At 52.9% G+C, this 25,136-nt stretch overlaps 12 protein-coding genes across 12 annotated transcripts; 7 read left to right on the top strand and 5 right to left on the bottom strand.

Annotated features, from left to right (window-relative positions):
* Nucleotides 1-89: 89 nt before the first annotated feature.
* MVES1_002972 (uncharacterized protein) lies at nucleotides 90-526 on the top strand (the record flags this gene model as incomplete). Its single annotated transcript, XM_056207791.1, has 2 exons — nucleotides 90-218; nucleotides 251-526. 2 exons carry the CDS (start codon nucleotides 90-92, stop codon nucleotides 524-526), a joined length of 405 nt encoding a protein of 134 aa, XP_056063766.1.
* Nucleotides 527-662: 136 nt separating this feature from the next.
* On the bottom strand, nucleotides 663-2,210 carry MVES1_002971 (uncharacterized protein; the record flags this gene model as incomplete). The annotated part of the gene is made up of 1 exon (XM_056207790.1): nucleotides 663-2,210. One exon carries the CDS (start codon nucleotides 2,208-2,210, stop codon nucleotides 663-665), a length of 1,548 nt encoding a protein of 515 aa, XP_056063765.1.
* A 2,290-nt stretch (nucleotides 2,211-4,500) lies between these two features.
* On the top strand, nucleotides 4,501-6,173 carry MCT1 ([acyl-carrier-protein] S-malonyltransferase; the record flags this gene model as incomplete). The annotated part of the gene is made up of 2 exons (XM_056207789.1): nucleotides 4,501-4,506; nucleotides 4,605-6,173. The coding sequence occupies 2 exons, from the start codon at nucleotides 4,501-4,503 to the stop codon at nucleotides 6,171-6,173; spliced, it is 1,575 nt and encodes a 524-aa protein (XP_056063764.1).
* A 106-nt stretch (nucleotides 6,174-6,279) lies between these two features.
* Nucleotides 6,280-6,954, top strand: MVES1_002969 (uncharacterized protein; the record flags this gene model as incomplete). The annotated part of the gene is made up of 1 exon (XM_056207788.1): nucleotides 6,280-6,954. One exon carries the CDS (start codon nucleotides 6,280-6,282, stop codon nucleotides 6,952-6,954), a length of 675 nt encoding a protein of 224 aa, XP_056063763.1.
* A 147-nt stretch (nucleotides 6,955-7,101) lies between these two features.
* MVES1_002968 (tyrosine--tRNA ligase) lies at nucleotides 7,102-8,436 on the top strand (the record flags this gene model as incomplete). Its single annotated transcript, XM_056207787.1, has 1 exon — nucleotides 7,102-8,436. One exon carries the CDS (start codon nucleotides 7,102-7,104, stop codon nucleotides 8,434-8,436), a length of 1,335 nt encoding a protein of 444 aa, XP_056063762.1.
* A 189-nt stretch (nucleotides 8,437-8,625) lies between these two features.
* Nucleotides 8,626-9,033, top strand: GLO1 (lactoylglutathione lyase; the record flags this gene model as incomplete). The annotated part of the gene is made up of 1 exon (XM_056207786.1): nucleotides 8,626-9,033. One exon carries the CDS (start codon nucleotides 8,626-8,628, stop codon nucleotides 9,031-9,033), a length of 408 nt encoding a protein of 135 aa, XP_056063761.1.
* A 104-nt stretch (nucleotides 9,034-9,137) lies between these two features.
* Nucleotides 9,138-11,032, bottom strand: SFP1 (Transcriptional regulator of ribosomal biogenesis proteins; the record flags this gene model as incomplete). The annotated part of the gene is made up of 3 exons (XM_056207785.1): nucleotides 9,138-9,643; nucleotides 10,313-10,637; nucleotides 10,814-11,032. The coding sequence occupies 3 exons, from the start codon at nucleotides 11,030-11,032 to the stop codon at nucleotides 9,138-9,140; spliced, it is 1,050 nt and encodes a 349-aa protein (XP_056063760.1).
* A 1,449-nt stretch (nucleotides 11,033-12,481) lies between these two features.
* On the top strand, nucleotides 12,482-14,242 carry MVES1_002965 (uncharacterized protein; the record flags this gene model as incomplete). The annotated part of the gene is made up of 1 exon (XM_056207784.1): nucleotides 12,482-14,242. One exon carries the CDS (start codon nucleotides 12,482-12,484, stop codon nucleotides 14,240-14,242), a length of 1,761 nt encoding a protein of 586 aa, XP_056063759.1.
* Nucleotides 14,243-14,296: 54 nt separating this feature from the next.
* On the bottom strand, nucleotides 14,297-16,075 carry MVES1_002964 (ubiquitinyl hydrolase 1; the record flags this gene model as incomplete). The annotated part of the gene is made up of 1 exon (XM_056207783.1): nucleotides 14,297-16,075. One exon carries the CDS (start codon nucleotides 16,073-16,075, stop codon nucleotides 14,297-14,299), a length of 1,779 nt encoding a protein of 592 aa, XP_056063758.1.
* Nucleotides 16,076-16,122: 47 nt separating this feature from the next.
* On the bottom strand, nucleotides 16,123-21,930 carry MVES1_002963 (uncharacterized protein; the record flags this gene model as incomplete). The annotated part of the gene is made up of 1 exon (XM_056207782.1): nucleotides 16,123-21,930. The coding sequence occupies one exon, from the start codon at nucleotides 21,928-21,930 to the stop codon at nucleotides 16,123-16,125; it is 5,808 nt and encodes a 1,935-aa protein (XP_056063757.1).
* An 89-nt stretch (nucleotides 21,931-22,019) lies between these two features.
* MVES1_002962 (uncharacterized protein) lies at nucleotides 22,020-23,654 on the top strand (the record flags this gene model as incomplete). Its single annotated transcript, XM_056207781.1, has 1 exon — nucleotides 22,020-23,654. The coding sequence occupies one exon, from the start codon at nucleotides 22,020-22,022 to the stop codon at nucleotides 23,652-23,654; it is 1,635 nt and encodes a 544-aa protein (XP_056063756.1).
* A 6-nt stretch (nucleotides 23,655-23,660) lies between these two features.
* On the bottom strand, nucleotides 23,661-25,034 carry MVES1_002961 (uncharacterized protein; the record flags this gene model as incomplete). Its single annotated transcript, XM_056207780.1, has 1 exon — nucleotides 23,661-25,034. The coding sequence occupies one exon, from the start codon at nucleotides 25,032-25,034 to the stop codon at nucleotides 23,661-23,663; it is 1,374 nt and encodes a 457-aa protein (XP_056063755.1).
* Between the last annotated feature and the right edge of the window lie 102 nt (nucleotides 25,035-25,136).

The raw sequence follows: 25,136 nt of genomic DNA, 5'->3' as shown, positions 1-25,136 counted from the left end.
CACGTACAATGCCGTAGTCTTCTATATGTTACACTCCACTGTGGCTAAATAGGGCAATTTTGCAATTCTAGCTGCACCAACCCACCACCATGTCGTCTGTTGCACAGAAATCGTCGGCAGCGGCGCTCTTTACTATGGGATCGCTCGAGGCGGTTGCAATCGCGCGCGCTCCTCTGCTTGAGCTGCGCAGAAAAATTGAGGAGGAAGTGCGAACTGCTGTACGTTGACACACCTCCAATGCTGACAACAGCTGCCCACCGACGATTCACAAAAAGTTGTGCACTCGCCGCTCTTGGCATTCGTAAACATGGTCGTGGCCGATGGCAAGGAGCTCCCTGCTACTGTGGACAGTGTACGACGACAAGTGCTATCAGATGTGGACTTGTACCTAAGCAACAAGCGGAAGCAGCGAATGCTGCTCAAATTGTACAATCCCCTTCATGGCATGTCTGAGCAAGAACGGATTCGAGCCACGGCGCGGACAGTTGGCCTCGACATTCCCCAAAAAAAGACGGACTTGAGCTGAACTGTCTTCGATGCTACCCAATTTTCTATACCATCTCTGGGACTTTGGTCCGTGACGAAACGCTGTGCATGTATAGCAATGGCAAACGAGCAGATCAATCTACGTGGGTTATAAAATCGTGACTGTGGTACATTCATTATTCTGCATGCATGCTTGCGTGTTCGCGCAAAACTGCAATCGTTTCCCGCCTCTTGATTTCCGCTGCAGGCGGCAATGGAGGGGTCAGAGTTGTCGCGTCTAACGACGCTGTATGCCGCAGTGCCTGTGCTGAGTTACATTCATCATCATTTGGATTAGCGTCTTCAGTTGCGCGCAGCGTTCGAAGCGCGCTCTTATAGCTGCCGCTGGGTGCCACAGCGGAACACAGTTCCTCAGCATCCTCGATCCCGTAATTCACAAAGCTCAACGCTACTGGGCGGCGCGGCACGGCAGGCACACTTTTGGGCGCAACAGAGTGCAGCGCATTTGCCTCGTGTAGTGCGGTAGCAGAGCCTCGCGCCCGCAGATGCAACGGCGTGGATGGCTCAGACTGTAGTGTTTGCAATGCACCGCTATTCGAGTACGAAGTGGCAATGCGCTTGTTGCTCGCAAGCTTTCGCAGGCCTTTCGGCGGAAGTCCGCGCGGTGTGGTAGGCATGGACGAAATCTCTTTCATGTTTTGCGGACCACGCTCAAACAAAGGCGTGCTTTGCGCCTTTCGCGGCATGCGTGAGATAGATGTGCGTCCTCGGCGTTTCAAAGACGAGGACGGCGGGCTGGTCGGAGGTGAAAACTCGGGCGATTGAATAGAGGTCGCCGCCATAGCTGGGGTCAGGTTCCAAGGGAGCGTCGCAGCTTCCGCAACACTTTCCTTCTTGGTGACATGGGGGTCCACAAACATGGCAAAACCCGGTGTGCTACGTATACCTCGCAGGCCAATGTTCCCAAGCGCATTCTGGTTATGCAGTGCCATAGACTGCGACATGCCAGTGGCCATAGGCATCGTCGCATGGGGGGACGTCATATACATGGGATGGCTGTGGCTTGGGAGCAACTGCTTTGGTATACTGGCTTTGGGAAGGGAGGTGCTCGCGCTCTGCAGCACATTAGTCGACGAGGCAAGCTCCGGCTCATGCATTAAGTTCCGATTGGCCTGTTTGGAAAGAGCATCAATAGAGATGCAGGGCGAAAGAGATTTCGTCTGCTCGCAATCTCTCCTATGCGATGTGGTACCGCTTGATTGCTGTTCTGGCGGGGTGGCTTGTGCAAGCGTTTCAGGTGAGCCAACGACTGCATTCCAATAAAGTTCGCCATATTCGTCTTCTGAATCTGCACTGCTAGTCAACTTTGACGGTGCAGTATAAGAGTACGACGTTCCACTAGCGTTCGGTTTTGCAATGCTCGCCAAGCTGCTTGTGCTAGTAGTACTGGAGCAACTGTCAAATGCACCGCCCAGATCGTCGGGGTGCAGATTACACTGGAACGGTACCATCTTTCCGAGCAGGTTAGTGCCCGGTGGCTGAAGATTCGCATCCGGCTCGGGCGAAGGTCCTCGGTCCTCAAATACGCCTGAGTAGAGCGCACGCGGCGTCGAGGTAAATGAGTCAAAAGACTCACCCATAGAAAAAGTGCCGAGTCCGCTAGAATCGGCTTCTTGAAACTCGGAGAATGACATCGCCAGCGTATCCACGCGTGGGGATTCCATAGTGGAAAACAACGCGTTGCTGCTCTAGGAAACGCGTCAGTCTTCAAAGTTTTTGTCAGATAAAGAGCAGTTCAAACGAATATTATGCGTGTAAAGCAAAAAAAGATTTTGCAGCACAAGAGCCATTCACTTAGATAGCGACGTTTGTCTAAGCACCCGTAATGAAAACTTCAGCGACTAAGACCTTGTCAGATGCCTAGATATTAGTTGTGATTGAGGGAGGGCGGGAAAAACCGATTTGAGCCACGAGGCGCCCACGTGTGTATTTGGACACTGGCCAATTTGCGCCATCGTATTCCTGCTGACGATACCTGTTGCTCACAACCTGGAGTGCACCATGTCGATGTTGACCCGACCATTCGTGAACGCATTTAGCTATCTGGTATGTGCCAAAATTTCTGTGTGCCTTCTGGAGGCTAACTCTTATTTGCAGCGCGCATCGGCTCATGAGCGACCCATTGTTTTTTATGCGCTGCTCGTCGGCAGTGTCGGTGCGTACAGCACGAGTGCGTGTTTCCTGACCACACAGGACCCCTTTTGGTATTGACAGTCCCTCCCATTCGCAAGTCATATGGCTGGAAGCCTGCTAAACGTATCCCCATCACGTATCCTATCCCCAACAGACCACGGGCTGAGGTCAAGGGGTACGGCGACGAATAGATTTATTGCGTATCAAACGAATAAAAAGCGTTACATGATATTATGGATACACCCGGTGATAGAGCTATGCGAACTTGACGATAAGGAAGCTGAAGCAGCTGCCGAGTGTGAGCCCAACTATAAGCCAAAACGAGAGAAGCAAGGACGCGATCGACGCGTCTTCTTCCCCTGACGTGTCTCTTTCTCCTAAGAGCTCAGTAGACTCCAAGCTGACATGAGCATATCTTGTGCTTGTTCTTGGCCCCGACACAAATATCGACGTAGAAATGGCGCCCATTGTTGCACCGAGCAACAATGTTAGTAGGAAAAATATTTCGTCAGAAAATGGATGCTTGTGCTTTGGTGTCCCATTCGCGTGAACGATATTGCAGCAGAGAAACATAGGGATAAAAACAATACGGCTTGCTGCACCCGCCAGCGACACAAATCCGTCTCGTACGAGAAGCTTAGAGGAGAGCAGCGGTATACGGCGGCCAAGTAGATCACCTACGTTCAGCATGACGATATGCAACGCAATGAAGACATTTGAATTTTGTAATAGTGTATTTCCGGCCGGCATTTGCGGTTGCACCATGGTCGTCAGGCTGGGGTATACTCCGAGTGTCACCACAAAAATAGAGACCATGCTAATGGACCAAGGAATAATTTTCTTTTGTACCTGGATCAATTTGTGCATCGCACGCTTATCTGTACCTTCCAATGCGGCTGCATGCGATGGAAGATCCGTATCAATCCAATGCTTGATGCGCTCTTCCACAGAGGGGATCGTCGCCATGCGTCGGAACAATAGAAGCGTGGCGATCTGCAGCGCAAAGGCGGAGATAAACACGACCAACGCAGCGCGCTCATTTTCAATCACGTATGTACCTGGTTCATCCGTGCTAACACCACGCGTATTCACCATGGCGGCAGTAGAGAAAAAGTTGATCACACTTCCTAGCAAACCTTGCAATGCTTGGCCCATGAGCGCATATCCCACAATCTTGCCGTCCGTGGACAAATGCGTGCAAAGAACCATTATTGCGCTTTGCATATACGTTGTGGAGATTGCCAAGATCATAGAGCAGGCAAGAAGAAACACGTAGTAAAGGACAGCATGATGCACGGGCACTTTTCCACGCAGAAATATCGAGCATGCCAATATGAAGAACACAATGAGCGTCGCATACAATGAATACAAAATTCGCCGAATCGGACTTGCATGTGGTCGGTTCCCTTGCATGGTCGCGATCACCGCACAGACGAGCGAGGTCGCGTTAAAAACACTCATTACGCCACTGCTGAACGATGTAAAGAGACCTGATGCGGGCTCGAATGCATCACGGAAGTATTGCATAGATGTAACAAGCGTATTAAATGGCGCAAGCATGCTCATACCGAGGAACATAGAAGCGATGCATACGAATGCATCCTTGGAAGGGACCGTGCCTTGCGCATGCATCCTCCGGCGGCAACCAACGCAGCAACCTCCACAGACGCAGCCCAATTTCGCACGTGTGATTGGGTCTGTTTGCGGGCTACTAATGCGTGCCATTTTAACTGATTTACTTCGCTTGTGCCGCCATGAGGCTATTTTGTCGGCATCTCATCCGACTACCGTACTTCAGGTCAGCTGCACAGGCTCGCCACTATGGCAGTGCTGCGGGTGACGCTGAAACCAACGCGGATTGGTCAGGTGACGAGAAGAAGGCGAAAGAGTTACTAAGGCGACGGCAGCGACGAAACGAGCACCAGTCCCCAGGCGCACGGCTTCCTGAGCAGCGCACATTCTCGCAGCCCTCTTCATCTTTCAATGCTTCATCATGGGTTGCGTCCGGTGTTGCGCCGCCGCTGGGCGGTGTGAATGCTGCCGGCACGGGCGAAGGGTACAAAGGCAGGGAAATGCGGCAAATGAAAACCGCCCTGATACTTCCTGGCCAGGGATCCCAGTATGTAAGCATGTCTGAGGACCTGTACAATTTGTATCCATCTGCCCGACGCGTCTGGCACCAGGCAGAGAAAACACTGACTGCTTTTATAAAGGGCCAACCAGTCGATGGGGGCGACGCGTTTCAACCTGGCGCGTCTCGTGAGAAGTTCGAAAAACAGCTCCTGGTAGGGACTGCATTGGAGAAGAAATTGAACAAGGACATGCCATTGCACCAGGGCTGGTTCCTCGACCTGGTCTTTCGCGGTGATCAACTGCAGCTGACAAGCGCAGAGAATGCCAAGCCTGCTATCTTTACATGCACAATGGCACTTCTGACAGTGTTGCAAGAAGAATTTGGTATTAACCTGGCGGAGGAAAAGATTGACTGGGTTGCAGGGCACGGCACTGGTGAATATGCTGCACTTGTCATCGCTAAATCCATGCATTTTAACGACGCAATTCGTGCGATTCGATACCGGGGGCTGGAAGTGATGAATTCTCTTGCAAACAACCCGGTCCTTTTTCCCGAGGGATGCACACGTCCCGAGAGCGTGTACGAGACGTGGGGCTTTACGAATGCAGCGAGTGGGAAAGGAAACCGGCTACTGGGCGAAGAGGAGGGCGTCGTGGGCGCACTCGCTACACAAAGGAGCAACGACGGGCGCAGATCTTCGTACTGGAAAGGAACACAAGTGAGTGCAGTGGTGCTGCGTCCAGGACGCTTGGATGACGCGCTGCAGGAGGTGGAGGTGGTGCAATCGGAAATACGAAATGGCGCTATTCCTGGCGTGGCGTGTGATGAGTTTGTCGCCGTGTCCAATATCAACTCGCAGCTGCAAATTGTTGTCTCAGGCACTCGTGTGGGTGTATCGTACTTGTGCGATAGACTGCGTTTCAAACAGTTGGGCGCGCGTGCGGTCAACCTTCCCGTCGCGGGTCCTTTTCACACTTCCATGGTCGCTGACGCAGCGAAAGCGTACAAGGCGCTGGTAGATGAAATTCCGATTGCACCACATACTTCTTCTATGCACAGTGTGTCATCTGTGACTGGCGAAGTGCACAATGACGTGGAACGCACCCGGGAAGACTTGGGCAAAGCACTTGCCTTACCGGTCCTCTGGATGAAAACCATCAATACGCTGATCGAAAATGATGTGCATAGATTTGTGTGCGTTGGTCCCGGTCGCGCATGCGCGTATCAGCTCAGTAAGGAGCTGGCCTTCCGCGAGCAGAAAAAAGAACCCCACGGCATTCGCATGAATCCAAGCCCCACCGCCGACACACTCGACCTGCCAGGATCGGAATATGAGGTATGGAGTGTGTCCACATCACAAACATTGGAGCAGCTCGCACACGCACTCAAGATTGCATCTCATGATCATGCTACTATATAAATAGTTGTACCATACGCAACGCTGTACGTACATGCGAGCGCCGCGGTGCAGCCGCTTAATCACGTGCTTATTAGGCACAGCGTGTCTAGTCGTGCGTCGTCTTTTGATGAGCGGGCACGAGATGCAAAAGCGTGGGCATGTGTGTGTATTCGCCTTGGTAGCGTGCATTGCGCTGCTAGTGATACCGGGTGCCCAGGCAGCGTCTTTATCTACAAAGATAATTCCACACAAGAAATCTTGCTTTTATTCCTGGGTCGACCAAGTGCACGAAAAGGTTGGATTCTACTTTGCTGTTCAGGAAGGCGGCGACTTTGACATTGATTATTCAATTGTAGCGCCATCCAACAAGGTCATTCTCGAAGGCAAAAAATCCTCGCAGGAAGACTTTGTCTTTACGGCGAATGAGTTTGGCGAATACACATTTTGCTTCGACAATGTAGGGAGCTCCAAAGAGGATAAGATGGTTGACTTCGACATAACAGTGGAGTCGGAGCCGCGTTCAGAACTTCCCATTACAAAAGCGGCGCTTCTTGCAGACAAATCCACCCCGGTTGAAAACTCCATGTCGAAGCTGGATTCCGACCTGGCGGCGATTGAGCGGACACTTCGCTTTTTCCGTATGCGCGAAAACCAAGGATTTAGTCTGGTGGAGCTTACGAAACAACGCATTCTACGCTTCAGCATCCTAGAGATGCTTGCGATTGTGGGCATTTCTGTGGGGCAGGTCGCATTTGTGCGCTTCCTGTTCGACCGGAGCGGAGGAACGCGCTACAGCGTCTGAAACTGTACACGATGGAAGAGTTGTGGCGGATGCGTTACAGATAGGCTCTTTGTAAAATACATGCCATTGTGCCATGCAATCCCCGTGAGCAAAATGCTTAGCTAATCGAAAGAGCGTCAGCTACAGCCGCAGCGCTTCTTCTGCACCATGGTGGGTATTTCGCCAAAGAAGCAGTACGAGCTTATCACTCGAGGTATAGAAGAGACCATTGGAGGCGATGCGCTTCTCAAAATTTTAGAGGAGCACGAGCGCAACGTCAAATGCTATTGGGGCACGGCGCCGACAGGTCGACCGCACGTCGGCTATCTCGTACCGCTGACCAAACTTGCCGACTTTTTGCGTGCAGGTGTCACAGTCAAGGTGTTGTTTGCAGACATTCACGCATTTCTGGACAATATGAAAGCGCCTATTGAACTGGTAAAGCACCGTGCGGAATACTACCGCCAAATTTTGATTGCTGTGATGAAAGCCATTGGCGTGCCCACAGACAGTCTTGATTTTGTGCTTGGGTCTTCTTACCAGCTCTCGGAACAATACAATTTTGACGTGTACCGCCTTTCCGCTTTTGTAACAGAGCATGATGCAAAGAAAGCAGGCGCTGAAGTGGTGAAACAAGTTGCCAATCCGCTTCTTAGCGGCCTCTTGTACCCCGGACTCCAAGCGCTCGACGAGCAGTACCTGGATGTCGATTTCCAGTTTGGCGGAATTGATCAGCGCAAGATCTTTATGTTTGCTGAACAGTACTTGCCTAAGCTTGGCTACTCCAAGCGCTCGCACCTGATGAATGCAATGGTTCCGGGCATGAATGGCTCCAAAATGTCGTCCTCTGATGCAGATTCCAAGATTGACTTCCTTGACTCCGCCGAAGATATTGCGAAAAAAATCAAGGGTGCCTATTGCATGCCTGGCGAAGTGGATGGCAATGGTGTGCTTGCTTTTATTCGCGCTGTGCTCATGCCCATTTCGCGCGTGCGGAACGAAGCCGTGCAAATGGGCGAGACATTGGACGAGGAATGGGTGAAGCCGATGGTTCCTTCAGACGCACCAGACGGCACCCTTTTCTATATCTCGCGCCCCGAAAAGTATGGCGGAAGCCTGTACTATGATACCTATGAGCAGCTCGAGCGTGACTTTAAGGAACAACAAGTGCATCCGTCTGACTTGAAAAAGGCCGTTGGCGACGCTCTTTCGGCGTTGCTTGTTCCTGTGCAGAATATGCACGAGAAAGATGAGACATTCCGCAAGATCAAGGCACTCGCGTACCCCGACGACGAACCCAAAGAAAAAAAGAAGAAAGTGGCCAAAGTCAATCCAAAGTTTGCCCGTTATGTACTTATATCGGATGGCGGTCTAGCCAAGACGGAGGAGGAGGCCAAGGAGAATGCGGAAGCGGATGGTGTTTCTTACAAGCCCAAGAAAAAGCAAGGCAAGCCGCCGGCGCCGCCTACAGAAGCAGTTCAAAACCTGGACATGAACAAGTAGGGTTTGTAGTGCTAAACCACGTGGGTGCTTTTTGTAGGCCCGTGCAAAGGTCGTGTGCCAGCCATTTTCCGCCACCATGCCTTCTTCTGGTGTGTATAGCCCGCCGCAGTACTGACACACTTACAGAGACCGCTAACTTCCGCTTTAATCAGTAAATACTTTGTGTGCCACTATGCTAATGCCAGCACGATGCTTCGTGTGAAAGACCCCGAAAAATCGCTGGCCTTTTACCAGAATGTGCTAGGGATGGACCTTATTCACAAGTCCGATTTTGACGACTTTTCCTTGTTCTTCTTGGCATACCCACACCAAAAGGATGTACCTTTGTGGCAGCGCCAAGGTGTTCTTGAGCTCACCTGGAACCACGGCACAGAGAAGGATCCTGATTTCCAGTACCACAATGGCAACACGGAACCGCAAGGATTTGGCCACATCGCCATTACTGTGGATGACATTGAGGCTGCCTGTGCGCGTTTTGAAAAGCTCGGTGTGCGGTTCAAAAAGCGCCTCACGGATGGGAAGATGAAGTCAATTGCCTTTATCTTCGATCCCGACAACTACTGGATCGAGGTGGTGTCTTCCAAAGTTCAGGCCTAATTTCAATGCGAAGATTAAGATATACACGCTCAATTGGAACAGAAATCGTTACTACTACTACATAATGTCGCACGGAAGCTCTCGCTCCAGAGATATAAATTCTTTTACCGCGCTGGCTTTTCAGTGTTAGCTAGCGACACAGACGGACTGCAAAGCGCAGATGCAAATCCGCCCACAGCACTTTGCGCATCCATAGTCGAAGTTTTCGCACATTGTGCCTGTGCTTGCTGGTTGAGGAGCGCTTGTGCAGCTGCAGCTGCCTGTACAATCTGCTCGCGTGAAAGCGTCTCAGTAGAGACGGGCGGGCGTCCGCTAATGCTATCCGCTTTTGCACTCGCGCCACCGCCGTTGGCATGCAGCAGCTGAAGGCCGAGAAGCCCATGCGAGCCAGAGTGCAAGTAATGGTAGCGTAACCCGTTCAAATTTTTATATCGCTTGTCACAATTCCCCACCTGACACACGTAACTCTTTTCAGGCTGAATTGCTGCAACGCATGACTTTGTGGGCGTCGGCGGCGACTCGGATTCCAGCGATGGCGTCCCGCTTGCTGTATTCGAAACATTTCCAGATGTTTGAATACCAAAAGCACGCAGGTCAGGCGTCGTGGTACCTCGCGTGGCCGTATCAGGCCTCGCAGCAGTCGCTTGCAAAGGTTCAGAAGCTTCTTTTTCTGTCGACATTGTCTTCTTCAACTGTGGGGTGCTCGTTTGTAATGATCTACTGCCATCTGGCGTCAACGGATCAATCAAACCACTGTTAACATTGCGCAAGTTTTGATTACAGTGGCCATGCAACCGATGATACTTGAGACCATTCATCTGCTTGTACGCCTTGTCGCAGCCAGGCGCTGGGCACTTATATGGGCGGTGCTCCGTTGCACTCATATCTGCGGAAGACTGCGACATAGCTTGCGTTGATGTCGACGATGCATTAGGAGTCATGCCCGCAGATGTACCATTCGAATTTAGACGCTCGCGCTTCGCAGGCCTTGCCAAAGAAGTGCCATTGGCCGTGGGGAAAAAAAGATTTGGTGGAGCACAAGATGGTAAATTGTGCTCCTCAGCAGCGTTGCTGCGAAGTGATAAATTCGAAAAAACGCTCGGTTGCGTAGAGCATCCAAAAAATGTCTCGCTGTCCGAGTCTAATGTCGGCGTGCCCGCTCTCGATGTGCCCGGCGTGGAGAAGGGTGATGCGGGTGTATATACATTTGCGACGCCAAAAGGATGGCGACTGGTTCCATCAACCATAGCACGGAACAACGGATTTGATGGCGTTCCACTCGACATATTTGCCTGTCCAAACGCGCGTTTCTTTTCAGATACGCTCGGTGATCGCGTTACCGAAGTATCAAATGCACTAGGCGAGTCTAAATGGTCCGAGGAGCCCGAGCCTAGCGGCGTTTGGTTGCCAAAATTTGTGTTAATCGGGTGCGGTCGCTTGTTCAAGTCTTGCAGCTTTGCACGCACAGGACTATGCAGTGGCGTCCCAGCGGCAGACCCTGTGTTTTCAGTTGTCTCACTCGAACCCATGTTGGACTCGTCCATCTCCTCGTCGGACATCAACGTGCCCACCTCGTCTTCGTCTTCGAAGCGCACATGGCATTCCTCGTAGTGTTGCAACAAATCATGCAAGTCATCCAGTCCACGTCCGCAACAGAAAAAGTTGCGGCAGAATGTGGACTCCAAACGAACTGAGGACGGCGCAGCGACAGTCGCCTCCGAGTCAGTACTGGAGGAAAACCTCCCGATCGAATACTCCAGCAAGCTGCATATTAACACACAAGGTTCACAACATACTCTGCAACGTCCTTCCCAAAAGAAATCGCCATCGCCTCCCGGAAACTTCCGCTTCCGCCCATACCGGTGCTCAAGCCTAAATAGCTACCCGCACTCCCTGGCGTGCGGGTGAGCATCACGCTATCGTTGCCATCTTTGTGCGAACTATCGCCATTTTTAGCAATAGGTATAGGTCCTTGTGTTACACTCGACATGTAGACCATATTCTGGAGCAGACGAGCAGACGAGCAGCAAGCGAGTGCGAGTGGCAAAACAAAGTGCACCCAGAGTAGTAGACCTGGAACTTGGCCGGTGCGCCCGATGCTGTAAATCCAATTCGGGCAAAGCCCGAGCTTGGCTAAACACCCCAGTAGTAAAATGTCGGTTTGTCAAACTGTAGGCCCATGCCCGTCCACGAGCCTATCACAACAACGCAAGCGGCAGCTACATCGGCCGAATATTCTATCCAATGACAACACCCACCTTACGTCGCTTTAGTGGAGTACTTTATTTGTCTGTATCCGGCCCATGAATAACTGCCTTGCATAACGCACGCGTCGCGCGATACGCCCTTTGCGCAAGGCGGGACTCCTCGCTGGGATGGATGCTGCTGGCGCGCCGTGGGAAAAGGTTTTGTGGCGCAAGCAGCCGTTTTCTGATAATTATGTACATACTTCATTTTTGAGCCAACTGCGAACGAACGGTGTGTAGTTAAGAGCCATACTTACGCGAACTTAGCCACCGCAGAGTTTCCCAGATTCGAGACAATCGCGTTGTCGTCGCTAGCCATTGTGCAGCGGCTGATGACGATCATGCTGTTCGTGGCATTGTTTGTGCACCTTTATCAAAGAGCGATCTCGGCGCATGTCCTCATGATGGGAAGTCTTCTAAGCACTTTCCTGTTGGGATGCATAAGTTTTTTGTGCCCCACCAATTCTTCTTATACCCAATATGAATCACTGCTGCACAGTGTGCCCAGTCTCAGTGTTCTTATCTTGGCATTGCATGCGCTCTCGCCGGTTTTACGTACCTTCAGCGAGGCAACTACCAGCGACAGCATCTGGGCATTTGCAGCCGTGCTATTCAGTCTTCATTTTGCGCTTGCGGACTACTCGACGGAGACTAAAGCACGCCCACTCTTCTCGGCGACACTAAGTTTGAACTTGGCTATATGCGCCAGTGTTGTCCTGTCCAGCCGCTTGCAACTGGATGTGGACGTATTTGCGCTGCTCTTAGTGGCACTTCAGCTTTTTGCCATTATGCCACTGCTCATTCAGCGCATTTATGCGGGGCTTGGCAAGTTGAAAATGCGCGATGGGCATCTCATACCCTGGGCAGTGCTCCCCCTAACATTACTATTCGGCGCGGCAAGCATCATGACCATGCTGCCTTTGAGCCGATTTGTCGCGCTGATACTAATGCCAGGTACTATTGGGTTTCTCTCTATATTTTGTCCTTTATGGATGCGCAAGTCACAGCGGTGGAAGCGCGAGATGCGTGGGCCATGGGATGAGGCGGTGCCTCAAGCGCCATTTATAGACAGCCTCGTGTAATTACGAATTTTAATTGCGCCAAGTGCACCTCCACTTTGAACAAGGTGGCCTCATGTCCTGCTGGCCCACTCCTGTTTATTCATCTCCACCGTTCATTTCCGCCTTCGCGCCCAAGTGCTTATGGACGCAAACGCGGTGCCAGTACCCATTGTTGAAGTCACCTGCTCGAATGGGGAATACCCAATGGTGGAACCATTGAGCGATAAGGTGTCGGTAGGCGGGGTAGAGTTTGGGGAGTCGATGGAGCGGATGCACTCTAACACAACGGTGTCGTCGCCGACTGAACAAGCTCCGCGCCAAATATTCCCCCCTTCCATTTCTCTTTTACCAAAACAAGCATCTCTGCTTGTTTCAGGGATACGGCGCCCTTCTTTTGTGCCTTCAATCGACTTTCCCAACCAGGGCCGTGGGTGCATGTCCGAGTTTGATCTCAAGCCACCCGTTTGGGCATACCAGCCGCTCAAGGCGCTGTACACGGTCTACTTTATCCTAATCACCGCCCTCATTTATCTTCCTTTTCAGGCGATCGTCCAAATGTTCCGCTCGAACCGCGGAAATCCAGATTGGTCCTGGAAACGGTCCATGATGGTGAGCTTTTTCCGCAGCTGTATTGTGTATATTTGCAACACGCGCGTGATTCTCACTAAGCAACCTCCCACCACGCCTCCCAAGCTGGAAAAGAGCGAGTTTGTATGGCTTGAACCGAAAGATCATATAAATGTTGGGGTTGCTGCTCACCCCTCTAAAGAGTGTAGCGATATTCGTGGCGAGCTGTTGCGGGCCATGAGATTGCAGGGCGTGTCTTCAAAACGTATTAGTGGATACTGGTTTAGCACACCAGGAACGCATATCACCATATCCACGCCGCCTAGGGAAAACGAGTTTGTACTGTACCACTTACATGGAGGCGCCTACTGGATGGGTACAAGCCACGAAAACAGCCAGACGGCAGCGATGGATATGGGTATTTTGCAGCGTATTGCCAAGGACGAATCAGCAAAAGTCTTATTGCAGCGTGCATTTACGCTCGAGTATCGATTGGCAAACCATACCGACCACACGCACGGAAGTTATCCTGCTGCACTTGTGGATGCGCTTGTCGGCTACTTGTACCTGACGCGGACGTGTGGCTTTGCGCCCAAAAATGTCATTTTCACGGGCGATAGTTCTGGAGGGAACCTAGCGCTTGCATTGTGCCGATATTTACGCGACGAAAAAGTCGCGCCGATGCCCGGCTTCCTCTTGCTCATTTCTCCTTGGTGTGATGTGTCTCGCTCGCACAGTGGCCCTCTGCACGCCCCTAATTCTTTTTCGTCTACGGTTATGAACAAGGCCAGCGACATTATCGACTCTTCTTCCAAATACCGGAATACCGCTGTGAGTGCGCTGCTGGGCGCACTTCCCGCGCGCGAAGCCTACTTGAACCCATACATCTCTCCAGTCTCCCTTCACCTTGACTCCGAACACGGTGCAAAACCTCCATTTTGGGGCTTCCTTGGCTTCCCGGAGCATGTTTATATTTTGACGGGCAACTCGGAGCTCAATACGGAGCAACACGTTACTTTAGCGCATCGTATGGCCCAGGGTACACATCGTGGCCGCCCCGAGTACACTGGCGATCGAACGAGCGAAGGAGGCGATCTGCACGAGTACACTTGGCGGGACAACTTTCCTCGCTCCCACCATGCGCTCAACCGCCAAACCTTGAACGAAGTACAAGGATACGACAATCCTGCGTTGGAAGACCGCGATGTGGCCTTAGATGAATGCAAAACAGGCATTCATGTATTTCCTCTTTTTTCTTGGTTCGAGCCCGAGCGAGGCCAAGCGCTGGACCGAATAGTGCAATGGATTGAGCAGAAAGCGTTTCCTAGTTCTTAATAACGAATTTGTATAGTTTTTTCTAATGACGTTACCCTGAGGTGCTTGTGAATTCTATACATGAATTCCATGATTCGCTTGGTTGTGCAGGCTTTGGCGCACGTAGAACAGTTGGTACGCACGCGCTTGTAATACCTGAGCAATGGTCGCAGGTGCTACCTTGTCATCGTCAAAGCGGTACCATTGCTGCTTCCATCTGGAGTAATTGGTATAATGACCCGAGCTGAGCGTTCCTTCGTGCACGACAACTGTGAATAAATCGTAGACGAATGCAACAGGGTCCTTGGCGGGAGCACCGTTGGTTTCTTTCTGCGAGACAAGGCAACACTCGCGAATGTCAAGCTGGAGCGGGAATTGGACATGATCGTCAACTTTGGTCGCCGCTGTGCTGTGCTCAAATCGTTTTAGTTGGATGCACAAAACGGGTGGAAGGTGCAGCAATGCAAGCTGTTTTACCGCACGCGAGCTGTGTCGGCATACGCTGCACCGGTACGACGCTTCGGCGAGGTGCTCTGGCGAGCAATAACGAACGAGACAGGAAAGCAAGTTTTGTGTTTCTGTCTTGGGCGGCACTGCACGCGTCTTTTTGTCGTCCTTCTTGGCAGACCTCTTTTTCAATTCGCTCTCCTCCACCGTGCCCAACGCGTTTGCGCGCACGTCCAAGCTAAGGTCCAGAAACGGCTCGCGTGTGTGTGTTACTTTGGCGCAGCGTAAGCATGTGACAGAGCTTTGCAGCACACCACAGAAGGTGCGGTGAATTACACATGGACAGCCCTCGCCGTGGTCAAGCTGCTTTTCCCTGGTGCCGAGCGAACGGTCGGACCGCTGGTACAGCTGTTCATTGGCGTCCGGAGCATCGATGGGAAAGTGCGGCAGCCGCCCACGATCCATGGCATGCTGTGTGAGCGCGTTGTGAATTCCATTCAAGGCACTGATAAACATCTCATGTGCGTCGTGTTGGCCCGACTGCGAAAGTTCTGCCGAACTGCTGTCCATCCAAATGGCGTACAAGAAAGAGGTGGGTCCATGTGGCCCTTTGCCGTCGGACTGCGAGAAAAATTCGGCAAACAGTTTGTCCATCTCACACGCCAGGCAGTCTTTTCCAATGGCACACAGTGCTGCATTGTGCCGATCGCTTAAAAAGTAGTTGCGCAAGAGTGGGTTGTAGAGGAAGGATTGAAGGATTACGTTCAAGAAACACGTCGCGCCCATATTCCGCAATCCGCGTGGCGTACGGCAAATTGAAGCCAGTCTTTTCCCATTGGAAGCGAATGCATCATTCTCCATCAGTGCGTCCATAGCCGCCTCGTTTGGCTGCCGCACCAGCGAGCGCCCAATTTCTCTTCGATATATATACTCAAACCGGGGGTCGTACACGACATCATCGCATGCTGAGCAAAACAAAGTGCCATGCAAAAAATCACAGGCATACGAATGCGCTTCCTCGGCAAGATGCAGCCCAATGTGGGAAGTGCCCTCTTCTTCACCATCGCCCTGTGCCGATTCGGGCAGCGCGCCGGTGTCGGAGATAGGATCGCGAAAAAAACACGCAATGTACGCACAGTCCATGCATATGTACGGCCTACGCAAATCAATACTGCACACTGCACACGTCGGATACTCGAGCTTGATCTTTTTCAACGCTTGACCTCCTTCTTCCGTAGCGTCGCGTGGCCGGATCTTCCCAGACTGGATTGCACGCCCGTACCGCAGCGCAGCACTATATTTGCAGATGAGCGTATCCAGTGCTTCAGCGCTTTCTTGTGCCAAGTGGACACAGCCTGTCTGCTCAGGCGCAATCGCCAAGAGCCGCTGCGGCACCGTTTTCGGCATCGAGCGCTGTGGAGAAAAAGCCCTGTGCGCGTGTGGAGAGAAGGGATCTATGTGGAGGTATGGACAGGTGCTGCAAGGGCGTCGAGCGCCCAGCGGCGCGGTGCGTAGGCTCGATGGTGCAAGCCGAGCGCGAGCTGCTTGGAAAAAAGTGCATGGATGCGAGGTTTCAGAGAGGGACATTTTTGCAAAAGCAGCGTGCTCTGCAGAAGCGTGGTGCTTAGGCTTGCCGCGTCCTGTCTTGGCATGCGCGAAAGCCAAGCCGTGGCACGTTCGAGGAGCGCGACGCTTTGCAAGCACTCGATTGCCTCGAATTCGCGCGGTGTCGTGCACAGCGATTTGTACGCTAAAAGCGAGTATACCAACTCGGCCAAAAGATGCAGCCACGACGGCAACGGCCCGCTCGCGTCGAGTTGCTCCACAACCGGGTCAATGCAGAGTGCGCGGCACGCAATACTTTGGACGGTGACCACAAAGGCAAAATCTTGGCGCGCATCCATCGTGTGTAGCCTGCGCACTACTTGGGGTGTGGGCGGCGTCGGTGCAGCAGCGCAAATTGCATGGAGCAAGGATATCCAAAATGTACACCGCGCAGCATCCGTGTTGCGCTCAGCGACAATGCGCATCTCAATCCATTGGAGAAAGCCACGGTGTGTAACAAGCTCCTGTGCTACGTAGGGGATGCGTGCAGCGGAGGCAAATATGGCCTCCAGGCGTTCTTGGTCACGCGCATCGGCGCCTGCATTCGCACGATGCATCTCTTCGCCTGGCTTCGCGGCAAGGGCGTCGTACAAACTTTGCAGCAAGTCCCAGACGTGACGACGCTTGAAAACGCGCCAGTCACTGGACGCACGCGCGATGCCTTGGCTTGCTGGCTGTACGTGCGCAACTTGGGCGTGCGCCTCGAATGCGTCCTGGAGAAAACGTAGCAGGAAAGAGCGCTCTTGGTAAAACTGCTCCGAGGTGGGGTGCAGTAGATTGTACAAAAGCGGCACGTCGGTCGCATCCAGCAACGGCCTTTGCAGGAGGAAACGGAAGAGTACAGGGAACATTGCTTGGCTCGGCATGCTCACGTACCGCAGACACTTTGCGGCAAACAGCATGGCCATGGACGGCAGCCATGGAATTTCGCCGTATGTGCCTGTGATGGATGTCGGCGGCGGCGGTGGAATAACATTGCGCACGCGATCCAGCACTAACAGTACCAAGTCACGCTCGCGGAATGACGTGCGCTGAACACACGCATACATTTTCCCCAGCAACACCAAGGCAAACTGACGGAGCGGAGCGCGGTGCGAAGAGCACGCAGAAAGTGCAACTCCCACAACATTGGTGCGTAAAATGGCGAGCCAATCAAGCCCAGTGAGATGAGTGTCTGTGCCTTGCAATTCACGCTCCATAATAGCGCCGCCAAACAGGTTCAAGATGAACCATGGGTCGTACAATGCAGCATTTGTTTGCTTTGCACTACGTGGAAGTTCCACATAGGTACGCTGCACCATTTGCGGGTCCAAGGAAAGCACTGCTGCGAGCAACGAGTCGTACTGCAGCACCGAGGGAACCAGGACTTGCTCTGCACTCCACGCTCGCAACATGTTCAGCAATGGCTTGTGTCGTTCGCGTTCCATACGCTGCAACAAAGCAAACAACGCACGATCCCCACGCTCCAACGTGCCTTTGTACAGAAATAGTGTACGTGCCAAGGTCGCAGGCGTATCCAACGCTTCGATACCTTTTTCGGCAAGGCGTACAAAAAGAGCCAAGAGATTTTGGCGCAGCACTTGCTCCTGCTTTGACGCTGCATTGCGCGCTGTGAGCAGGACATCGCTGTGAGACAAGAGAGCGTTCATGTATCGAACACAGTGCGCACCTTGCATCGAAGTATGCGTTGCAATGATAGTCGCAAAAAGCAGAGCATCCGCATCGTCGGCCCGGTGCTGGACCGCGGCGGCAAGCACGGGTTCTACAAGAGAAGCGGCAAGCTGTACGTTGGACTGGACAATGAGTGCGCCAGTCGCTTTGACGGCGCGTCGGACGGAATGCGCATCTTGTGCATCTTCCGCATACCGACGCACAATCCATCGAAGCGCCATGTCGACATACTGCAGCGTGCAATCCTTCACTGCGACTTGTGCGACGAGCCATGCAATGTCGGCGTGAAAAAGCACGGCAGGCTTGTTCTGCAGCAATGCCTGCAATTGCAAAGCAGTGCGCGGTTGCGCGCTCGTATGCGTGTACAACAATGCGATTGCAACGCACCGAGCGCCGCGCTCCGCCTCGTCAAGGCAACGAGGAGCTGCTTTGAGCACGGGCTCAACAAGCCCATTTAAGCGTTTGGTGTCGTGCTTACACACAGCTAGCTCGAGTAGTGCACACGCTGTATTGGGCCACGCTTGCACAATTTCTCGCGCTGGGTGCGCGTCTAACTCGGCGGCCAATACATCGTACGCAGCAGGAAGCGTGTACAAGAGCTGGAACATGAGCACATCGGCCTCGTGCGACTTGCATTGCAGCAGCGGGGCCAGCGATATCAATTGCCTTTGCGCAAATCGCATCGCGGTTAGAGAGCCGCGCGTCATTGGAGCGGCGCCATTTAGGCCCGCAGGCAAAATCGAAGCAAGGACGCGGCGCAGTAATGCAAACGCTTCGGGGCCGTAAACAAGAAATGCTACCAGCGAGGACAGGTGACGCCACAAGAGGGGGAGCAAGAGAGGCGTGCTCGCTGCATGGTCCATGCTTGCAAGCGTATACGCACTCAAACAGGCCAGCTGGGCGCGTGCGCTTTGGTGCGTGGGTTTGTTTTCCAACGCGCGCAAAAGATGTGTGCCGACTGTCGCGTACACTTGCTCGCTCGCAAGAGGCGCGAGCTTCTGCGCAAGCTCTAAGATGAGCACCGTATTGGGAGACACCATAATGCCTGCTATAGCATCCTGAACAAATGGCGCAACGCATACACTGTACGCTGGATCGCTTGCATGTTTACACACGTACGCGACTGCGGCGGCGCGGAATGCATTCGCGGCGCGGTCTGTGCGCGGTTTTTCCAGCCATGCCACGGTGGTGGGATGCTGCGTCAAGTACATCTGTAAGTGTGTGGGAGAAAGTAGCACACGCTCGCTCCAAGCATCCAGCGCAGCAAACGCGCTGGGAATTTGATGGAGCACTTCTTTTTCTGGTAGCGCTGCTACATTCACAGGGGAGATCCGCGACAAAAGCACAGTCCACAACATACGCCACGCGCCATGCTCGGCAGTGCGAGCTACAGCAGCGTATACTCCCACAGAACTGTGCAAAACGGCCAGCGCAGCAAGCGACGGAGCTGCATGCGCCCTCCACGCATCCTCCACGCAGAACAAATTTTCCTGCACAGGGTCAAGTGCCCACAGCGCATCCCAATCGTGGCGTGCACATGCTTGTTGTACGTGGACAAATAAAGAAGGGTTTGGGATCGGCGAAGGCGCAAAGACAACACAAGACAAAAGCGACTTCATTCCTTTGAGCGCCGCTGCCGTAACGTTCAGCGTCGTATCTTCGCCCGCATCGCACAGCGTATTGGCAAGGGTATGGAAGGCAGCGTACGGCTTACCTTGCGCAATGAGCAGTAGCATGACGCGTTTGAGGTACTGCAAAATCGGTGCACTTGCGTTCGCGTCGACGCCTGTGTTGGTATTAAATAAATTTCGCCTCAGCCGAATCGTGCACTGCTCTACCATCACCATAAGCAATGGCCCAGGCACAGGCATGTCTTGGTCTGGTACAACATCGGCTACCAACACACGCGCTCGCTCAGCGTACCGATGTGGCGTTTTCAAGCACCGCAGTATACTCTCGTCCAAAAAGTTTAAAACACTGGCGAGCGCCGCCTGGTTACTCGGAAGTGAATGGAGCCATGCGTCCAGCTCGCGTGGGTCTTGCAAAAAGAGTGCGCTTGGCGCTAGCAATGTATGCAGAAGTGTTTCGCACCGAATCCGAATGGCCACGTACGGAGTAGTACAGTAAAGGGCAAGCAAAAAGTGTAGGTAGGAGCGCTGCGCAAGACCTTCCAAGGGCGCGAATGCTTTTGCAGTCCAGTCAAAGGCACCCTCAGTGGCACACGCAAGAATTTGGAGCGCGTGCATTTGACATAGTCGGTCTAGACGCAGTCCATGCGCTGCATGCTCCACAACGGCATTTGTGAGAAGTCGACCAACATCGTAGCGCGTATCAAAAGTCATGCTCAGCAGTGTGGTATGATACAATGCAAGAACACGCAGCGCGGCTTCCTGCCGCATGCTGTGCTGTGTATTTGTTGCAAGTTGCGTCAGTGCATCAACAGGTGGGTATCGTTTCCGCCATTCCAGTTCGAGGCTCGCAAGAGTCGATTGCCAAGCGCCGTGTTCGTCCTCTTCCAGGGTTTGCGCTGTATGTTCAGCAAGTGTGCGGAAGGAAGCCGCTCTTTGCACTGTGCGCGCCATAACAAGACAGGCATAGTATTGAACAAGCGCATTGGAGTGCTTCAAACCGCGGCCCAATGCACGCAGCAGCACTTCTGGCGCAGTGTTACCCAGTATGGTCGCCATTGGCGGCGGTGTATTGGGCGGCGATGCGTCCAATGTAGGGATGCGCAGACCAAGAACCCTACCTACGAACGCCATTGTCCCGAGCCACGCACTATTGCAGCGCGGTTCCAGAGACAAGGTCTTTTGCGTGCCGGCAAAGTAGCTTGCGACCAATTCAGGGCACGCCCGCAGAATACGCAACGCTAGCTCTTGCTGGCGTAAATCGTCCAGCACAGCAAGTTGACGAAGTACACCTGCAAGCACCTTATTATGCAGGGCCGGCGCGCCTTTTTCCGCACTTTCCAGCGGCGCGTACCAGCCGCGATCGACGTAGCAGATCCCGAACCCGGGATGCGTCGCGATACTGAGCATAAAGTGATGTGCAACATCTGCCACACAGTTTCCGTTCGGCACTGCGTCCTTTTCGCGTGTATACAACTTGATAATCGAGGCACACGACACATCGTCAATACACTTGACTTTTGCGCCGCGCGGTACGGCCTGATCTTTAAACAATTCTTCGTGTAAGACGAGAAGAACCGTTTGCACGACGCTCGGCGCATCGCTCACCATGCCCCGTAGAACCATGGGCAGTCCATCAGATCCAAGATCCAATATTGCAATTTTTAGCGCGGCATTGAATGGCTGCAATAAAAAGGAGAGCAAGAATAGAATGTACTGCGTGCGAATATCGGGATCACTGATGCTCGCACGCTGTACACTTTTTCCGCGCCGCCGCATCTGCAGAAGACGAGCGTGGACGTCAGATGCCCAGTGGAAGCGCTCCCACACAGTAGTGGCCAACTTCCCGCGCGCAAAGTTCGCCATGGCGGTCAGCAGTTTCAGCGCGGCAAGCGCCACGGTCGTTTCTGTTCCCGTATCACGCTTCAGCCCTTTTTGATACTGCGCGCACACAGACAAGTACCCTTGCATTTTCGCAATCCATGGGTTCCCACTCGCAAGTAATCGCTCCATAATTGCCTCGCCAAGCGCATGAAAGGGCTGGTGCGTGGACAAGACAGCAAGCATTTCCGCCAACACTAGCATGGGTATAGAGCGCAAAACAGAAATATTGCGCTGGTCTGCCAATTCCCAAGCGTTCAAAATGTGCTGCACAAGGTCCGACACGCTTTCGCAAACTTGGCGCGCAAACGCAATCCTTGCATCGGTCACAGCGATCTGTGCCAGGCCATACGCATCGAGCTCTTCCGGCTGGATTCGTAGATACGCATGTAATTCGTTTAGTCCTAATACCAAAGCGTCTGCAGAGCCACTGGACAATTGCGTATCCAGCGTATCCAACGCAGGACGCTCGGCCATGACAACGTGTGGAAGCGCAGGGCGCTTTTTTTTGCATCTGCTGACTAATGGTAAGCACGAGCCAGCGTGGTCGGTCGACCTTGCTTGCCATGCGTCTTACGGAGAGCGCAAACGCGACACAGCGTCCAGACGGCCATACGCAACGGTATGACCGACAGTTGCGGATCTGGAACAAGACGGGACAGGTATGTCTGGAGCAGGCACGCGTGCTTGTCGTTGGCGCCTCGTCTCTCTCGGCGCAAATTCTCAAAAACCTTGTGCTACCAGGTCTCGGAGGTTTCACCGTGCTGGACGATGCACTTGTGACGCTGGAAGATGCAGGCTCGAATTTTTTTCTGGAGCCTCATACAAGTGTCGGGAAACCGTATGCGGACGAAATGGCGCGCCTTCTTGCCGAGATGAATCCGAGCGTTGAACATGCGGCGTGCGTTGTATCACCGGCTGCGATGCTTACGTGCGATCCATCTTATTTTACCAAGTTTTCACTCATCATACTTGTGCGACAGCCTTGGGATGTGCAAGAGCGTGTCGATCGGTTGGTGTGGGAGCATAGTCCAGCGATTCCTGTGCTCAGTGCCGACAATGTAGGCTTTCAAGGCATCTTTCGGACCAGCGTGCGCGAGCTTGGGATAATAGAAACACACCCCGAATCACTCGTGGATCTTAGGCTTACGCGGCCATTTCCAGCGCTCGAGGCGTATGCGGACTCGTTTGACGTTCATCCTAGCAGTTCCCTCGACATGGGCCATATTCCCTACGTTGTCTTGCTTCTCCGTGCGCTTAAGGAGTGGAAAGAGACGCATGGAGAGCTGCCTTGGTCGGCTACGCGTGCTGATTTTCTTGCGTTTTTACAGCGCCGGTGCCCTAGGCACGGCGATTTGGAGAATTACGATGAAGCGCACGCGGCACTGGCGCAGCATGTATGGCGACCATTGCAATCTCCTGCGATTCCACCGTCCGTCGAGGGCATTCTGAACGATATACAATCGCTCAATGTCAACCAAAAATCGTCTATTTTCTGGTTGCTGGTCGCGGCGCTGCGCGCGTTTGTCGCCGAGGAGCACGTCTTGCCGCTCCCTGGAGCACTTCCCGATATGAAAGCGACGAGCAACACGTATGTTGCACTTCAGCAGGTGTATGTGACCAAAGCACGCCAGGATCTAGACAAATTTACCGCGCACCTCGATCGCATCTTGGATCGCTTGATGTTGTCACGCGACGCGCTGGGACTGGATGCATCGCAAACACGCACATTTGTGAAGCACGCTGCGCATTTGAAACTTGTGCGTGGACGCTGCCTTTCGCAGCAGCGCACAGATCCAGATGTCGGTGCATTTGCAGCCGCATTTGCGGACCCAGTGAATCCGATCACGGTCCAGTTTTTGATCGCTTTTTTTGCATCGGACACGTTCCTTGCCAAGTATGGCCGGTTTCCGGGAGAGGAAAACGCATTTGAGCAAGACGCAGATGCGCTTTTCAATTGTGCAAAGGCATACCTTGATGAAGTACACTTTTCACTTAGTCTACCAGACGAGGCGCGATTGCAAACGGCGTGTGAAGAGCTGGCGAGGAGTGCTCATTCTGATATTGCGACTACGGCTGCTTTCCTCGGTGGTATCGTCGCGCAAGAAGCGATCAAAATTCTCACTATTCAATACCTTCCACTAGACAACGCGTTGGTTTACGATGGGATCGTCGAAGGTGTTGGTAGTATTCGGCTATAAACTATTTTACTCTGCCTTTTCCGGCTGTATTTGTGCATAAATGTCGCCAAGAGTGCTTAATGCTTCAGCGCGGAGACGCTGTGTGTCTTTGGAAATGGTAGTATTGTACAGTACGCGCTCAGACACCTCCCGGATAACGCTCTCCACTTCCAGTTTAGCGCTCTTAAACAGTGCGCGCATGCCCTTTTCCGCAGCAACATCCTCGAGCTGCTTTTTGCGCTCTTCTGTGATTCCTTCTTCCTCCGCACGCGCAATCTCTTCAAACACGCTCTTCAGATCCAGTGCCGCGCGCACGGTGGATACAGTCTCGCGAACTGTGTGGAAAGAGCTACTTGCCGCGTAGTACATGCCACTAATGTTGCCAAACATGCCCATAGACGCTAGACAATGACGCGATTTGGCTGCGTACACAAATCCGACTGTATGCAACAGTTCCACGCCAAAATTTTCTGTCTTGAGTTCCTCGGCTTCAAGCCTGTTCATTTCGCGGAAGCCCCGTCGCACTTGTTCTAATTGTTCTTCGTCACCGCCAACGGCAACACTTTCCGTGTAGACGCTCAGTTTGCGCTCCAATTTCTCGGCCAAGTGCGACACACGCTTTTCGCGCTCGCGCTCCTTCTCTTTTTCGCGGCGCTCGTCTTCTTTTTCTTTCGCAGCTTTTTGTTCAGCAGAAAGCTGCTCCGATTTTACATCACTGCCTTGTTCGTCGGCGTTGCGTTCGAGTTCCTCAGAGTTTTGCTGAAGCGCCTCTTTCATCTCCCGACCAATGCTGATGGTGCCAATGATATCCTGAAAGCGATCACCTCCAAAAAGACCACCAAAGATCTGCTCTGGATCAACAATTCCATCCTCATTGATAAGCCCGGGCGTCGATGGGCCAAACTCATTGTATTTGTGCCGGAGCTCAGCATCCGATAGCACTTGGTACGCGGTTGCGAGCGCTTTGAATTTTTCCTCGCCCTCAACATCATCAGGATTCTTATCAGGGTGCAATTTGATCGCAAGTCTGCGGTATGCTTTCTTGATTTCTTCCACAGACGCTTGTGCAGGCACACCCAGCATATCATAAAAAGACATGTCCAAGGGGCGCTCATCGGTTCCAATGCGCCGCTTGTGTGTAGCACCTCGACCGCCATACCCATTTGCCTTCTTGCGTGCCTCGCGCAAGGTTTTTGGAGCACCTGGAGGGTCGAACTTGCGATGGCACTCGACACAGGCAACAGAAAATGTTGAGACTGACTCGGGCAGTGCCGCGGCCGTTTCTGGGCCCGGAGGAAGATATTCAATCGTGACCCTGCAGTCTGTGTATGGACACGATACTGCTACATACGGCTCCTTCTTCCGTGAAGGAACAACATGTCTTGGAGGCTCCGCTGACATGTCGCGCGATATAAACGCGGTGGTCAACGCAAAGAAAAGGCGGCCTTATTCAAAGTGGAGGCGCGCGGCGCCGCTTTATTTCCCATCGGATCGTACGCGCGC

The sequence above is a fragment of the Malassezia vespertilionis genome, chromosome 6, assembly GCF_029542925.1.
Source record: "Malassezia vespertilionis chromosome 6, complete sequence".
NCBI lineage: Eukaryota > Fungi > Basidiomycota > Malasseziomycetes > Malasseziales > Malasseziaceae > Malassezia > Malassezia vespertilionis.
Note: the sequence above shows the minus strand (reverse complement) of the source record. Positions and strands in the feature narration are given on the sequence as shown.